The 16,833-nt window shown below is 46.0% G+C and overlaps 1 protein-coding gene across 3 annotated transcripts in view; it reads left to right on the top strand.

The window, feature by feature from the left end:
- The first annotated feature begins 1,692 nt into the window (after positions 1-1,692).
- LOC140913109 (neuroendocrine protein 7B2) overlaps positions 1,693-16,833 on the top strand; it is a 96,127-nt gene continuing 80,986 nt past the window's right edge. For all 3 annotated transcript variants that reach the window (XM_073348845.1, XM_073348844.1, XM_073348846.1), the window contains exons 1-5: positions 1,693-1,873; positions 14,041-14,111; positions 14,489-14,585; positions 15,781-16,034; positions 16,556-16,716. In XM_073348845.1, coding sequence (XP_073204946.1) covers positions 1,742-1,873; positions 14,041-14,111; positions 14,489-14,585; positions 15,781-16,034; positions 16,556-16,716 — 715 coding nt within the window. In that variant the 5' untranslated portion in view covers positions 1,693-1,741. The remainder of the gene's footprint in view (positions 1,874-14,040; positions 14,112-14,488; positions 14,586-15,780; positions 16,035-16,555; positions 16,717-16,833) is intronic.

Below are 16,833 nucleotides of genomic sequence, written 5' to 3'. Positions count from 1 at the left end.
TGCATTGCGAGCTCCCTTGAAGGAACACCACCCATAGCCAAGAATGATGAGTTTCTATTGTCTAGCTTGAACAAAACAACTTTGGTATACTCCCTTGAGCCATCAGTTTACCCATAAACAAATCCAGCGTTCTCCCTTGAACCATTGTTGTTTCCCTACAAAAACCCCTAGCCATGCTCAAATAAGCGTTCTGATGCCTGGATCCAAAATCTGCATCAGTTTTATTGGGACTTCATCTTTTCCTGACTGATCGTGCTTGGGGGCTCTGCCTGTCTCCAGCACTCCAGACCCTCAGCTACCACCACCATCTGGGAACCCTGACCGGTTCAAGTTTCACGAAGTAGAGAGAACCCAACTCTCTCTCTCTGCTGTTGTTTTTTTTTTTTTACTCTAGGTATAGCTTTCTAACCCTGACTTGTGTGATCAGTTATAGTTTTCTAAACCTGACTTTTGTAATCATATTTAAGCTAGATTTAATATTGTAACAGTTTTGTTTGTTTGGCTCGTCTTGTATGGTTATTAGCTGGCAATAAATAACTTTTATGATTAATCTGGTTGCTTATTTCCCTCCCTCCCTCTCGTGTTTTTGGCTTCCCCATTTGCTCTGCAGCAATGCTCCTCTTCCCTAAGCTAAAGATCCCTGTAACGCCCAAAAATCCTGTGGGGTTTGCTCAACAACTGTAACGTGAAAGTGGAGATAGGGACGTGCTGAACCTGTGGCATAGGAGGGTGGCAGCTTGGAAGTGCTGCTCAACCCAGCCTGCTGAGTCCAAGGACATATAAGGGTGACAGCAGGGCCGTCCCTAATCATACGCAAAGTGCACAGCTGTGTAGGGCACCAGAAAATTTAGGGCACCAGATTTCCTGGTGCCCTAGGAAGCTACATGCTGCTCCAGCCCCTGCTCTGCCCCCTCGCTGGCTCTTCCCCATGGCCCCCACCCCTGCTCTGCCCCAGTCCCCCCTCCACTCCCCTGAGGACTGCTGCAGGGTTGGGCCTGCACTCACCGGCGACAGGAAGTGCAGAGATCTGGCGCGCCACTAGTGAGTGATGGGGGGCAGTTCCCCCCCGCCCCCCCCAGCCAGCCCCCCCCATGCTCGGAAGCCGGCCTCGCTCCGCCCACGCCTGCAGGGCCCTCCGGCCTCGGCCGGCTTGCGCGGGGACGGCGGGCCAGGACCTGGCTGGGGAGGCGGGGCGGTTTCCGGGAGGGGGCTGCAGCCCATTTCAGGCTGTCTCAATGCGAAGCTTGCGTCTCCACCACTTCCCCAACAGCGGCCTCTACCGGCTGCCGTAGCCCGCCACTCCTGTGGCTCGTGCGATGGAGCTTTAGGTAGCTCCTGCGATCGCCTGAAGACAACCGCACTGCCTTCGGACTAGCGGCCCGCGCGGGGAACGCTGCATTGCTGGGAGTTTCAGGAGGGGGCTCCGCCGTCGTTCCCTGCCGCGGCGCCGGGCCCAGCGGAGAGGCAGGACTCAGGCGCCTCTAAGGACGCGCATGGCTGGCCGTTGAGCGGTGAGGACCTGAGATTCGAACGGACGCAGCGGGCCAATCCGAGGCGGCGCCGGGGCTGAGCGCTGTGTTTGAGACGCGTCGGGAGGCGGGGATGGGGCTGTGAAGGGTCGGGGACGGGATGCCCAGGGGGGCGGTGTGAGCAGGTCGGGATGGTGGCGAGGGGGTGAGAGGCCGGCCGAGGCACGGCTGGGGCCGGAGCAGAGGGGGGCGCGAGGCTCGGCGGAGCCGGGATGACGGGGCGCGGCCGCGCCGTGGTGCGCCTGGCGGTGCTGCAGCAGCTGCGGGCCGCGTATGGGATCAAGGTGAAGAGTGGGAGCTGCCGAGGGGCGGCGGGGAAGCAGCCCGGAGCGGCGGCCGTCGAGGTAAGGGGGTGCTGCGCTAGGGGCTGTGGCCGGGGGGCAGCCGCCTGCGAGCCTGGGGACACCCTGGGCAGCAGCTGGGGCCCTGAGATGTTGGTTACCAGTCTTGTACCCCAATTAGGATTATCATCTGGCTGGTATTTCACCCACCTGGCTGGGTTTTTTTAATGGTTTTGTTAGTTGCCAGAAAAATAATGTAATTGGTCAGGTTTTCTTTTATGTAGGTCTAAAGATGTGCCTCACCATCACAATACACTGGGATATCTAACATTAAAAGTTTTTGGGTCCAGCTAAACATGCTGCAGTGTTCCCACTTCTGCAGTTTAAGCAGTAACAGATCAAAACTGTTGAATATACAGCAGCTGTCTGCCCACCAACAGGAGAGCACATCACTCATGTGTCTGAGCGAGGGTTTGGGTCATGTGAGGGCGAAGAAAGGTGGGAGGTATATTAAATAATGAAAGATCAGGGCAATGGTGCCAGTGATCCTATTACATCTCCTGGGGAGGGGAGCTCACATCAGAAACTGCACATTCAGTGGCAGCTGGCTAAATGAAACGACTACAAAGACCCAAAAATGTGCTGATAAAACAACTCTGTTATTGTGATGTTATCAAGCTTATCTATATATGTTATCTCACTAGCTAGTCGTAAGTGTTTGTTGAAGGTGCGCTTGCCTCAGGATTGGGGTTATGGTAGGCTTGCTTTGTGGGGGAAGGGAAGTGCTGGGTTTTTTGGATTTCAGAAGTGATAACCCTAACCATTCTTGGTACTGTATAAACAGGGCTGTAGTGGCGAAACAGAGAGTGATTATGTGCTACAAGGTGTAAACTGGTCACTCACTGAAGGTGTCAGGAAAAACTTTTCTAAGGCTTGCATCTGGAGAGGTACAATAAGTGGGTTTTCCCATTCCCTGAGCTGGTTACTGCAGCAGTCAGTCAGTATGATTTGGTAAAGTGATGGGTGTGTAAATGCTGATATTCCCTCTTGGGACCTCTGCATATGGCAAGGCAGAAAGACCTTGAAAAAGGAACTGCACTCTTAAATTAGTGCTTGCTTCCACAGTATTTAACATTTTCTCTGTGATGCCAAGTGTGCCAAAGGTGCTGTTGTATATTGCCAATTTGGTAAGCACTTTTTATATTTTAAGTGCTTTATCATCTCTGATTCTAAATGAAATTTTCTGCTATTTGTCTCATCTAATCCGAGTACATAGCTGCTGTACAATTACCCATCACTGTGTTTCTTTAGCAATTATTTGTTTCTCTGTACTCTAGCATTGAGAGGCTTTTCTTTGCATAATGACTGTTCAGTTTCTTAATATTAAAAACAGTAAATGTTCTTGCACTTTGAGTACACATCAGTATAACCTGAAAGTGAACTTTAAAGTGTTTGGGCTGAGTTCTAATGTAGTTTATTGTTATTGACTCTTCAGAAGTACATTCTCAGGATATTCTATTATTCGGTACCAAATGCTAGTCTTCAGTATCTAAAATATAAATTGTAACTTTCATGTTAATAATCAGAAATAAATTTACTCTAAAAATTAGGTTTCAGAGTACCAGCGGTGTTAGTCTGTATTTACAAAAAGAAAAGGAGTACTTGTGGCACCTTAGAGACTAACACATTTATTTGAGCATAAGCTTTTGTGAGCTACAGCTCACTTCATCGGATGCATCCAGTGGAAAATACAATGGGGAGATTTATATACACAGAGAACATGAAACAATGGGTGTTACCATACACACTGTAAGGAAAGTGATCACTTAAGATGAGCTAATACCAGCAAGGGGGGGGGGGGGGACGGAGGAGAAGAAGAAAAACCTTTTGTAGTGATAATCAAGGTGGGCCATTTCCAGCAGCTGACAAGAACGTCTGAGGAACAGTGGGGGGGAGGGGAATAAACATGGAGAAATAAGAAAAGGAGTACTTGTGGCACCTTAGAGACTAACCAATTTATTTGAGCATGAGCTTTCGTGAGCTACAGCTCACTTCATCGGATGCATACCGTGGAAAGGATTTTGATTTTTTTGTTTTACAAGGAGCACAGGTTTGAAAAGGAAATTTTTTTTTTTTCCTTTGGGCTGCTGGTAAGCAGGTTTCCAAGTAGTTGAAGGTTTTTTGCTTTGATTTGGGCCCAGAGCAGAGACAAGGGAATTGTCTTTTTCTGTAGGCTGACAATAAGTATCAGAGAATAGGTATTCTATTCCAGCACAGCAAAATTTTACAGCCAAGTTTTGTTTGTTTATTTCTAAACCTTGGGTGTAAAGTTAGTTAAAAACAGAGAGGTTAGAATGACAAAATCCACGGCTCGACAAAAGCTGGAATTAGCCAGTTTTCAGGCTGCGGAAAAACAAAGGGAACATGAAAGACAGATAGAACTCATGCGGCTGAAAATGGAAGCAAGGGACAAAGAAATGGAAGCAAGGGCCAAAGGACTGGAGGAGAAGGAAAAAGAGAGGAAGCATGTGGAGGAGGTGGAGAAGATAAAGGCTCAGGGGAATATCCCAACAAACCCTAGCAATCCTTCTCCAAGTACCACTTCCCATCCCAGAAAGTTCCCCACCTACAAGGCAGGCGATGATACTGAGGCCTTCTTAGAAAACTTCGAAAGGGCCTGCCTTGGGTACAGCATCTCTACCGACCAATACATGGTAGAGCTGAGGCCACAGCTCAGTGGACCTTTAGCTGAGGTGGCAGCTGAAATGCCTAAAGAACACATGAACAAGTATGAACTGTTTAAATCCAAGGCGAGAGTCAGAATGGGGATAACACCCGAGCAGTCTCGTCGGAGGTTCAGAGCCCTAAGGTGGAAACCAGACGTGTCATTTACCCAACATGCCTACCACGCTGTGAAACATTGGGATGCCTGGATATCAGGAGCAAGTGGTGAGTCTCCAGTAAATTTGCCCTTCCTAATGCAAATGGAACAATTCTTAGAGGGGGTTCCTGAGGAAATAGAAAGATACATCCTAGATGGGAAGCCCAAAACTGTAATCGAGGAGGAGAGATTGGAGCCAGATGGGTGGAGGTGGCAGAGAAGAAGAAAACTGGTCGCAGTTGGAGTGGAGACCAGAAGGGACAACCCCAGACCACACGCTATTACCGGGGGCCGCCCAAAGCCCCACCTACCTCCCAAAGAACCCTCCAGACCCCTTATCATCCCACCACCCCGTTCTCCAGCAACCCACCACGCCCCAGTGACCCGTCAGCTGGACGATGTTTTAAATGTAACGAGCTGGGGCATGTAAAGGCCAACTGCCCCAAGAACCCCAATAGATTACAGTTCATTGCACAGGAATCACACCAGAGGTCCGCAGGCCCAGATACCTCCCAGATACCCTTGGAGCGGAGGGAAACTGTGAGAGTGGGCGGGAAGAAGGTCACCGCGTGGAGGGACACCGGAGCACAAGTATCAGCTATCCATGCTTCCTTAGTGGACCCCAATTTAATCAACCCAGAGATCCAAGTGACGATTCAACCCTTCAAGTCCAACTCTTTCAATTTGCCTACAGCCAAGTTGCCTGTCCTGTACAAGGGCTGGTCAGGAACGTGGACTTTTGCAGTCTGTGATGATTATCCCATCCCCATGCTGTTGGGGGAAAACTTGGCCAATCATGTGAAGCAGGCCAAGAGGGTGGGAACGGTCACCTGCAACCAGGCTAAACAAGCAGTGAGGCCTACCTCTGTTCCAGAAACTTCTATCAGGACCCGGTCAGAGGTAATGGACCCGGACCCCAGGCCAATGTCTGCAACAGCAGTAGTGGATCCAGAACCGGAACAAGCGGAACAACCAGCACCAGACCATTTGCCAACACTGAATCCAGTACTTGCAACCTCAACACCAGAGGGCCCCACCGAACCTGAACCGGCAGCAGCCGATAACCCTACACAAGAGGCTCAGCCAGAGCCTGAACCCCAACATAGTGTCCCAGCGGAGAGCGGTTCACAGTCAACGGAAACAGCCCCATCCCCTACATTGCTTCCAGAGGGACCAAGCGTAGGTCCACAATCCAATGAGGAACTGATGTCTCCAGCATCAAGGGAACAGTTCAAGACCAAACAGGAAGCAGATGAAAGCCTCCAGAGAGCTTGGACGGCGGCACAGAGCAACCCACCACCTCTCAGCTCTTCAAATCGATCCAGGTTTGTTGTAGAAAGAGGACTTTTATACAAGGAAACTCTTTCTGGTGGACATCAGGAAGGCTGGCATCCTCAGAGACAGTTGGTAGTTCCAACTAAATACTGGGTCAAACTCTTGAGCTTAGCCCATGATCACCCTAGTGGCCATGCTGGGGTGAACAGGACCAAAGACTGTTTGGGGGGGGGGGCGGTCATTCCACTGGGAGGGAATGGGCAAGGATGTTTCTACCTATGTCCGGTCTTGTGGGGTTTGCCAAAGAGTGGGAAAACCCCAAGACCAGGTCAAAGCCCCTTTCCAGCCACTCCCCATCATTGAAGTTCCATTTCAGCGAGTAGCTGTGGATATTCTGGGTCCTTTTCCGAAAAAGACACCCAGAGGAAAGCAGTACATACTGACTTTCATGGATTTTGCCACCCGATGGCCGGAAGCAGTAGCTCTAAGCAACACCAGGGCTAAAAGTGTGTGCCAGGCACTAGCAGACATTTTTGCCAGGGTAGGTTGGCCCTCCGACATCCTCACAGATGCAGGGACTAATTTCCTGGCAGGAACTATGGAAAACCTTTGGGAAGCTCATGGGGTAAATCACTTGGTTGCCACACCTTACCACCATCAAACAAATGATATGGTGGAGAAGTTTAATGGAACTTTGGGGGACATGATACGTAAATTCGTAAATGAGCACTCCAGTGATTGGGACCTAGTGTTGCAGCAGTTGCTCTTTGCCTACAGAGCTGTACCACACCCCAGTTTAGGGTTTTCCCCATTTGAACTTGTATATGGCCGTGAGGTTAAGGGGCCATTGCTGTTGGTGAAGCAGCAATGGGAGTGATTTACACCTTCTCCAGGAACTAACATTCTGGACTTTGTAACCAACCTACAAAACACCCTTCGAACCTCTTTAGCCCTTGCTAGAGAAAACTTACAGGATGCTCAAAAAGAGTAAAAAGCCTGGTATGATAAACATGCCAGAGAGTGTTCCTTCAAAGTAGGAGACCAGGTCATGGTCTTAAAGGCGCTCCAGACCCATAAAATGGAAGCATCGTGGGAAGGGCCATTCACGGTCCAGGAGCGCCTGGGAGCTGTTACTTATCTCATAGCATTCCCCACCTCCAACCGAAAGCCTAAGGTGTACCATATTAATTCTCTAAAGCCCTTTTATTCCAGAGAATTAAAGGTTTGTCAGTTTATAGCCCAGGGAGGAGATGACGCTGAGTGGCCCGAAGGTGTCTACTACGAAGGGAAAACTGCTGGGGGTGTGGAAGAGGTGAACCTCTCCATGACCCTTGGGCGTATGCAGCGACAGCAGATCCAGGAGCTGTGCACTAGCTATGCGCCAACGTTCTCAGCCATCCCAGGACTGACTGAATGGGCATACCACTCCATTGACACAGTTAATGCTCGCCCAGTTAGAGTCCAACCTTACCAGGTGTCTCCTCAAGCTAAAACTGCTATAGAACAGGAGATCCAGGATATGTTACAGGTGGGTGTAATCCGCCCCTCTGAAAGTGCATGGGCATCTCCAGTGGTTCTAGTTCCCAAACCAGATCGGGAAATACGTTTTTGCATGGACTACCGTAAGCTAAATGCTGTAACTCGCCCAGACAACTATCCAATGCCACGCACCGATGAACTATTAGAGAAACTGGGACGGGCCCAGTTCATCTCTACCTTGGACTTAACCAAGGGGTACTGGCGGGTACCGCTAGATGAATCTGCCAAGGAAAGGTCAGCCTTCACCACACATCTCGGGCTGTATGAATTTAATGTACTCCCTTTCAGGCTGCGAAATGCTCCCGCCACCTTCCAGAGACTTGTAGATGGTCTCCTAGCGGGATTAGGAGAATATGCAGTTGCCTACCTTGACGATGTGGCCATATTTTCGGATTCCTGGGCAGACCACCTGGAACATCTACAAAAAGTCCTTGAGCGCATAAGGGAGGCAGGACTAACTGTTAAGGCTAAGAAATGTCAAATAGGCCTAAACAGAGTGACTTACCTTGGACACCAGGTGGGTCAAGGAACTATCAGCCCCCTACAGGCCAAAGTGGATGCTATCCAAAAGTGGCCTGTCCCAAAGTCAAAGAAACAGGTTCAATCCTTCTTAGGCTTGGCCGGTTATTACAGACGATTTGTACCGCACTACAGCCAAATCGCCGCCCCATTGACAGACCTAACCAAAAAGAAACAGCCAAATGCTGTTCAGTGGACCGAAAAGTGTCAGAAGGCCTTTAACAAGCTTAAAGCGACACTCATGTCTGACCCTGTACTAAGGGCCCCAGACTTTGACAAACCGTTCCTAGTAACCACAGATGCGTCCGAGCGTGGTGTGGGAGCAGTTTTAATGCAGAAAGGACCTGATCAAGAATTCCACCCTGTAGTGTTTCTCAGCAAAAAACTGTCTGAGAGGGAAAGCAACTGGTCAGTCACTGAAAAAGAATGTTACGCCATTGTCTATGCTCTGGAAAAGCTACGCCCATATGTTTGGGGACGGCGTTTCCACCTGCAAACCGACCATGCTGCACTGAAGGGGCTTCACACCGTCAAAGAAAATAGCAAAAAAACTTCTTTGGTGGAGTTTAGCTCTCCAAGATTTTGATTTCGACATCCAACACATCTCAGGAGCTTCTAACAAAGTGGCTGATGCACTCTCCCGTGAAAGTTTCCCAGAATCAACTGGTTAAAATCGTCCCTGAGATGTGGAAAATATTGTTAGTCTTCATGTACTTGGTAGTATATTTAGAGATACATGTGTCTTATTAACTCTGTTTTCCTAGAGCTCCAGGAAGAAATCCGAGCCAGTGTTTCACCCTAGCTGAGATTTGGGGGGCGTGTCATAAATATAAAGGGAAGGGTAAACCCCTTTAAAATCCCTCCTGGCCAGAGAAAAAAATCCTCTCACCTGTAAAGGGTTAAGAAGCTAAAGGTAACCTCACTGGCACCTGACCAAAATGACCAATGAGGGGACAAGATACTTTCAAAAGCTGGGAGGAGGGAGAGAAACAAAGGGTCTGGTCTGTCTGTCTATATGCTGCTTTGCCGGGGATAGACCAGGAATGGAGTCATAGAACTTTTAGGAAGTAATCTAGCTAGGTATGCGTTAGATTATGATTTCTTTAAATGGCTGAGAAAAGAATTGTGCTGAATAGAATAACTATTTCTGTCTGTATATCTTTTTATAACTTAAGGTTTTGCCTATGGTATGCATCCGATGAAGTGAGCTGTAGCTCACGAAAGCTCATACTCAGATAAATTGGTTAGTCTCTAAGGTGCCACAAGTACTCCTTTTCTTTTTGCGAATACAGACTAACACGGCTGTTACTCTGAAACATGGAGTAATAGTTTTACTTTGTGTAATGACCCATGCACTCCCAGTCTCTATTCAAGCTTAAGTTAATTGTATCCAGTTTGCAATTAATTCCAATTCAGCCGTCTCTCATTGGAGTCTGTTTTTGAAGTCTTTTTGTTCTAATATTGCAACTTTTAGGTCTGTAATCGAGTGACCAAAGAGATTGAAGTGTTCTCCGACTGGTTTATGAATGTTATAATTCTTGATATCTGATTTGTGTCCATTTATTCTTTTACGTAGAGACTGTCCAGTTTGACCAATGTACATGGCAGAGGGGCATTGCTGGCACATATCACATTGGTAGATGTGCAGGTGAACGAGCCTCTGAGAGTGTGGCTGATGTGATTAGGCCCTATGATGGTGTCTCCTGAATAGATATGTGGACACAGTTGGCAACGGGCTTTGTTGCAAGGATAGGTTCCTGGGTTAGTGGTTCTCTTGTGTGGTATGTGGTTGCTGGTAAGTATTTGCTTCAGGTTGGGGGGCTGTCTGTAAGCAAGGACTGGCCTGTCTCCCAAGATCTGTGAGAGTGATGGGTCGTCCTTCAGTATAGGTTGTAGATTCTTGATGATGTGTTGGAGAGGTTTTAGTTGGGGGCTGAAGGTGACGGCTAGTGGTGTTCTGTTATTTTCTTTGTTGGGCCTGTCCTGTAGTAGGTGACTTCTGGGTACTCTTCTGGCTCTGTCAATCTGTTTCTTCACTTCAACAGTGGGTATTGTAGTTGTAAGAATGCTTGATAGAGATCTTGTAGGTGTTTGTCTCTGTCTGAGGGGTTGAAGCAAATGCGGTTGTATCGTAGAGCTTGGCTGAAGACAATGGATCGTGTGGTGTGATCTGGGTGAAAGCTGGAGGCATTTAGGTTGGAATAGCGGTCAGTAGGTTTCCGGTATAGGGTGGTGTTTATGTGACCAGTGTTAATAAGCAATGTAGTGTCCAGAAATTGAATCTCTTGTGTGGACTGGTCCAGGCTGAGGTTGATGGTGGGATGGAAATTGTTGAAATCATGGTGGAATTCCTCAAGGGCTTCTTTTCCATGGGTCCAGATGATGAAGATGTCATCAATGTAGCGCAAGTAGAGTAGGGGCATTAGGGGACAAGAGCTGAGGAAGCGTTGTTCTAAGTCAGCCATAAAAATGTTGGCATACTGTGGGGCTATGCGGGTACCCATAGCAATGCCGCTGGTTTGAAGGTATACATTGTCCCCAAATGTGAAATAGTTATGGGTGAGGACAAAGTCACAAAGTTCAGCCACCAGGTTAGCCGTGACATTATCGGGGATACTGTTCCTGACGGCTTGTAGTCCGTCTTTGTGTGGAATGTTGGTGTAGAGGGCTTCTACATCCATAGTGGCTAGGATGGTGTTTTTCAGGAAGATCACCAATGGATTGTAGTTTCCTCAGGAAGTCAGTGGTGTCTCGAAGATAGCTGGGAATGCTGGTAGCATAGGGCCGGAGGAGGGAGTCTACATAGCCAGACAATCCTGCTGTCAGGGTTCCAATGCCTGAGATGATGGGGCATTCAGGATTTCCAGGTTTATGGATCTTGGGTAGCAGATAGAATACCCCGGGTCAGCGTTCCAGGGGTGTGTCTGTGCGGATTTGTTTTTCTGTTTTTTCAGGGATTTTCTTGAGCAAATGGTGTAGTTTCTTTTGGTAACTCTCAGTGAGATCAGAGGGTAATGGCTTGTAGAAAGTTGTGCTGGAGAGCTGCCTAGCAGCGTCTTGTTCATATTCCGACCTATTCATGATGACGACAGCACCTCCTTTGTCAGCCTTTTTGATTATGATGTCAGAGTTGTTTCTGAGGCTGTGGATGGCATTGTGTTCTGCACAGCTGAGGTTATGGGGCAAGTGGTGCTGCTTTTCCACAATTTCAGCCCGTGGACGTCGGCGGAAGCATTCTATGTAGAAGTCCAGTCTGTTGTTTCCACCTTCAGGAGGAGTCCACCCAGAACCCTTACAACAATATTACAACAAAAAGACTTTGAAAACAGACTCCAACGAGAGACTGCTGAATTGGAATTAATTTGCAAACTGGATACAATTAACTTAGGCTTGAACAGAGTCTGGGAGTGCATGGGTCATTACACAAAGTAAAACTATTCCCCCCCCCCCCCCCAAGTTCTTGTCAGCTGCTGGAAATGGCCCACCTTGATTATCACTTCAAAAGGTTTTCTCCCCTCTCCCCCTCCCCCCTGCTCTCCTGCTGGTATTAGCTCATCTTAAGTGATCACTCTCCTTACAGTGTGTATGGTAACACCCATTGTTTCATGTTCTCTGTGTATATAAATGTCCCCACTGTATATTCCACTGAATGCATACGATGAAGTGAGCTGTAGCTCACGAAAGCTTATGCTCAGATAAATTTGTTAGTCTCTAAGGTGCCACAAGTCCTCCTTTTCTTTTTTCTAAAAATCTAGATACTTTGAATATATTTTAAAAGAAAACAATTCCTTTCTTTCAATATTTAGGTCAGCATAAAGATATAATGCAGGTAACACTGTAAGGTGTCAGCTTGTGCGGGGCTAAGGAAGTCAAAGCACAGTGTTCTGTGATTACTTAAATGCCTGTTAAATATAGTTAAGGCCCTACCAAATTCGTGGCCATGAAAAACACGTCACAGATGGTGAAATCTGGTCTCCTCCATGAAATCTGGTCTTTTGTGTGCTTTTACCCTATACTACACAGAGCTCACGGGGGAGAGACCAGGGTTTCTCAAACTGGGGGGTCCTGATCCAAAAGGAATTTTTTTGGGGGGGTCACAAAGTTATTTTAGGGTAGTCGCAGTATTGCCACCCTTACTTCGGTACTGCCTTCAGCGCTTGGAGGCCGGAGAGTGGCGGCTGTTGGCCGGGCGCCCAGCTCTGAAGGCAGCGCCCCGCCAGCAGTAGTGCAGAAAGGGTGGCAGTACTATACCATGCCATTCTTACTGCTGCGCTGCTGGTGGCCGTGTCTCTGCCTTCAGAGCTGGGCTCCTGGCCAGCAGCTGCTGTTCTCCAGCTGCCCAACTCTGAAGGCAGCGCCACTGCCAGCAGCAGCAGCACAAAAGTAAGGGTAGCAGAACTGTGACACCCCCCCACACACATAACTCAGGACCCCTACAATTACAGCACCATGAAATTTCAGATTTAAATAGTTGAAATCATGAAATTTACTATTTTAAAAATTCTATGACCATGAAATTGACCAAAATGGACCATGAATTTGGTAGGGCCCTAACTATATTTAATTAGAAAGCATGAAAGGGACCCAAATCCTGGGCCTTGCTGAGGTGACTTTGTGCTGCTGATGCAGCGTGAAGCTGAGTATTTCCCTGACATTTGCTTTGTGCCCGCCTTGCTTGCCTTGCTCCACAAGCACCTTGATGGGAATTGGAACACAATAAGCACAGCTGATCCCTGGTCAGTGTGAGTTAGAATAGCCTTGTTCTGGGCTGGTTTGGCTTGGCTCCCTGGGGAGTGGAGGGAAGTGGTTTCCTGAGTGGTTTCTTGGTGCCAAAAGGATTTCCTCCTCCACCCTGTAGGCTGTACATTCCCACCTATGTCTCAGGCAAGGAGGCCTGGATAAGCCTCTTGGGAGCTGCCTCTCTTTTCCCAGAAGGGTGCTGTTAAGCGACAGTCAACATACTTGGCCTACTGCCTCCACACCAAAGGCTGGCTTCTTTTCCAAACACTGCTGTCCTTAGAGAGAAACTGACCAGGATTAGGAGTTTAATCTATATTTTTGAAAGTGCAATATATAAAACATATTTATAATCCATTAAACTGGTGCACAAATTGTTTTAGAATTGTTTTCACTTGCCCCATAGATTGTGCCAAAACTGCTTTTATTTTAAAGCTACTTTAAATATTACACGAGTGCTTATAATTAATCTCATTATGGGAACCTAGAGCCTTGCCACTGAGCCACAAGCAGTAGAGACCTATCATTGTTTTGTGAATGCAAATGATAAATATGTTAGGGTGTTCCATTACAGGATTGAGGTTGATCATCCCTCAATGGCAATGACTATCTTGGGTAAAAATGGCTGCTTTTTAACTGCAATTAAAATATGCATTGTAAGAAGAACCCAGTCTGTTTGGAAAATGACTTTAGATGCTACATCAGCCCCTTAGTATACCTGTTTCAGAGTAACAGCTGTGTTAGTCTGTATTCGCAAAAAGAAAAGGAGTACTTGTGGCACCTTAGAGACTAACCAATTTATTTGAGCATAAGCTTTCGTGAGCTACAGATCGCATCCGATGAAGTGAGCTATAGCTCACGAAAGCTTATGCTCAAATAAATTGGTTAGTCTCTAAGGTGCCACAAGTACTCCTTTTCTTTTTAGTATACCTGCTAACTGGTTTCACACAGGACATGGGGAAGCTGACTGTAGATAAAGTAGTATAAAATGGGCAAAATAAGCAAACTTGGAAAATAGGGAGTATTCTAATCTTTGTTATGGTAATTTTCATGTTATCTGAAATTTATTTACTGTTTACTATTTATTTACAAGAAGGATCTTTTTAAAGGTGGCAATGTCCCTTTTACAATTAGTATGACATCCATTCTTATCCAAAAGTTTTGGCTTTCTCTTCAATTCTTGTATTGTGCTCTACATATTTGTCTATATTTCTGCAGTATTACCCTGGTAAAATTTTCATAGCTGCTTGAGCAACATTAATTGAGTTTTGCATTTTAGGGCAAAGTCTTTGGAATATCGTTTCATTCATTACCTCAGTCAGTTGTACCAGAGTATGGAAGTATTCCAAGGTAAGTAAAGATTGTGTGTTTTAAACTGGAATCATACTTACTTTGGGGCTGTCTACATTACTGAATGCTTTAATTTTGAGTGGCATATTTTTCTCTTCCTCCAACAAAAAATATTTTTCAAAATAGAGAGGAATTCCACAATTGCTTTTCTGGGACTGGTCAGGCTTCTCAGGGGAAGGGAATTCTTTCTTGGAAAGAGAGGTTGGAAAACAGACAGGAACCCATAAGGTTGTCACTCACTTGCATTCGCTTTCAGTTTCTTACTGTGATTGGAGAAAGTAAACATTTTCTAAAATACTATTTTCCGTGACATTATTTGTCACAGGAAAATTGAACTGTGCAAAGATATAAAACATACTGTGACTTTCTTTCCTCAGCTTTCTTGTTGATGCTTGCAAATATTTAGAAGAGCATGTTCACACTGAAGGACTCTTCAGGAAATCTGGATCTTTTGTTCGTTTAAAAACATTAAAGGTATGTATGTATTTATTTATTAAGAGTGATTGTACTGGACTTGAGCTACATTTCACTTAAGTGTCTGTATGTCTAACTTTCTGATTCTCTTTAGAAGCAATCATGTTTTGTGCTGGAAGTAGTTTGATAAGCTTTCTAATCACTAGTCACTGGACCCCCTTCACCTCCCTGCAGAAGACAAACTTCAGTCCTTTGTGTATAGTTACTGAAACAACCAAAAAACTGTTTTTTCAGCTTTCTGGAGTGTGTGAGGAAAGGCATGAGATTAAACAAAAAAAGTTTGTTTTTAGATGTCATGGGAACTTAAACTTGGTAGCTTTCTCCCACAGCAAGGTAGGCTGGGGAGAAACTATAAATCCAGAAATAATAAATAAAAGTAGCTCTGACTATGATTCATCACCAGGTATTATGCTTATATGAAAAAACTGGAGAATTAAAATTGGGACAATCTGAGATAAAACACAGTATCTTGTCTGCTGTGTGGCTAGGGGATTAGGGCATGTAACTCCTTGTGTATGATAAGTAGGGCCCTACCAAATTCAGGGTCTATTTTGGTCGATTATATGGCCATAGAAATTTAAAAATCATAAATTTCATGATTTCAGCTATTTAAATCTGAAATTTCACGGTGTTGTAATTATAGGGGTCCTGACCCAGAAAGGGTGTGTGGGTGGTGGTGGGGGGAGTGTTTTCTAAGGTTATTGTAGGGGGTGTTGCTTTACTGCTATCCTTACTTCTGCACTGTTGCTGACGGTGGCGCTGCCTTCAGAGTTGAGCAGCTGGAGAGTGGCGGCTGCTGGCTGGGAGCCCAGCTCTGAAGGCAGCGCTGCCACCAGCAGCAGTGCAGAAGGATGGCATGGTATGGTATTGCCACCCTTACTTCTGCACTGCATTTGTCGGGATGCTGCCTTCTGAGCTGGGCACCAGTCCAGGAGCCTCCGCTCTCCAGCCACCCAGCTCTAAAGGCAGTGCAGAAGTAAGGGTGGCAATACTGCGACTCCTCTAAAATAGCCTTGCCACTCCCCACCCCTGCAACTCCCTTTTGGGTCAGGACTCCCAATTTGAAAAATGCTGGTCTTTCCATGGCTGTGAATTTGGTAGGGCTCTAATGATAAGACTACAAACTGGTAAAGATAAGACATCTAATAAATCGCTTTTGAAGGCTTCAACTTATGCTAGTTATGAACCATTTCAGAATCAACTCGATCAAGGTGAAAACTGCCTACCTGCAGCACTGCCATGTGACATTGCAGGGCTTCTTAAACAGTTCTTTAGAGAGTTACCAGAGCCGATCCTTCCAACTGATCTGCAGGAAGCTCTTTTCAAGGCTCAGCACCTAGAAAATGAGGAGAAGAACACTGCCACAATACTGCTTTCCTGTCTTGTGGCTGACAGAACAATAGATACTTTGCGATTCTTTTTCAACTTTCTCAGAAATGTGTCCCTAAGGTAAGTAGAGAAATATAGGTGTGGAACTTGTAAGCAACTCTGAGAATTCCTATAATATGTCTTAAAAACAGAGAAGTGCTGTAACTTTCTCTGCTCAGTATTAGGACTATAAATATTCTTAATGACATTCATTTACCAGTAATAATGTAAGCATTACGTAATCTCCTGACTTTTGGGGGTGTATGTCATAGGGTAGTCCTATTTCACTTTTCTGGCTGTCATATTTCCATCTCTTCTTTTCCAAAAGAGCAACTAATATGGGATTACCCCCATCTGGATGATCCTCTTACTCTTGTGAAAACTGATCAGCTGTGGAAACTGTTAAGCTAAATAGCATGTATAAGCCATGTGGTGTAAGTGTCTTGAATATGCCTTTAAATCTTAGTGTGTCTCTTCCACTTCAACTAAAAATTTGCGTTAGCCTGTTTTCTCTATCCCAACTGCTTATGTTCTGATCAACAGAGAATGTAAAGACAAAACGGATACTTGCAAGCTCTTATCTTTTCTTTCTTTTTAATAAGATCCAATGAGAACAAAATGGATAGCAGTAATCTGGCAGTGATTTTTGCCCCAAACCTCTTGCATTCAAGTGATAATGAAAAGATGTCCATTAACACAGAAAAAAAGCTTCGTTTGCAGGCTGCTGTTGTGCAAACACTTATTGATCATGCAGCAGATATTGGTAAGATGACAACTGAATAACGTGTTGAAATGACTATGCATTTATTTATATTAAATACAAATATGTTTATATAACCATAGTTTCCATTTTTTTAAAACTCTATAAACATCTAATTCA

Source organism: Lepidochelys kempii, chromosome 6 (assembly GCF_965140265.1).
Source record: "Lepidochelys kempii isolate rLepKem1 chromosome 6, rLepKem1.hap2, whole genome shotgun sequence".
Lineage (NCBI taxonomy): Eukaryota > Metazoa > Chordata > Testudines > Cheloniidae > Lepidochelys > Lepidochelys kempii.
The sequence above is the reverse complement of the archived record's forward strand: the minus strand, read 5'-3'. Positions and strand labels throughout refer to the sequence as shown.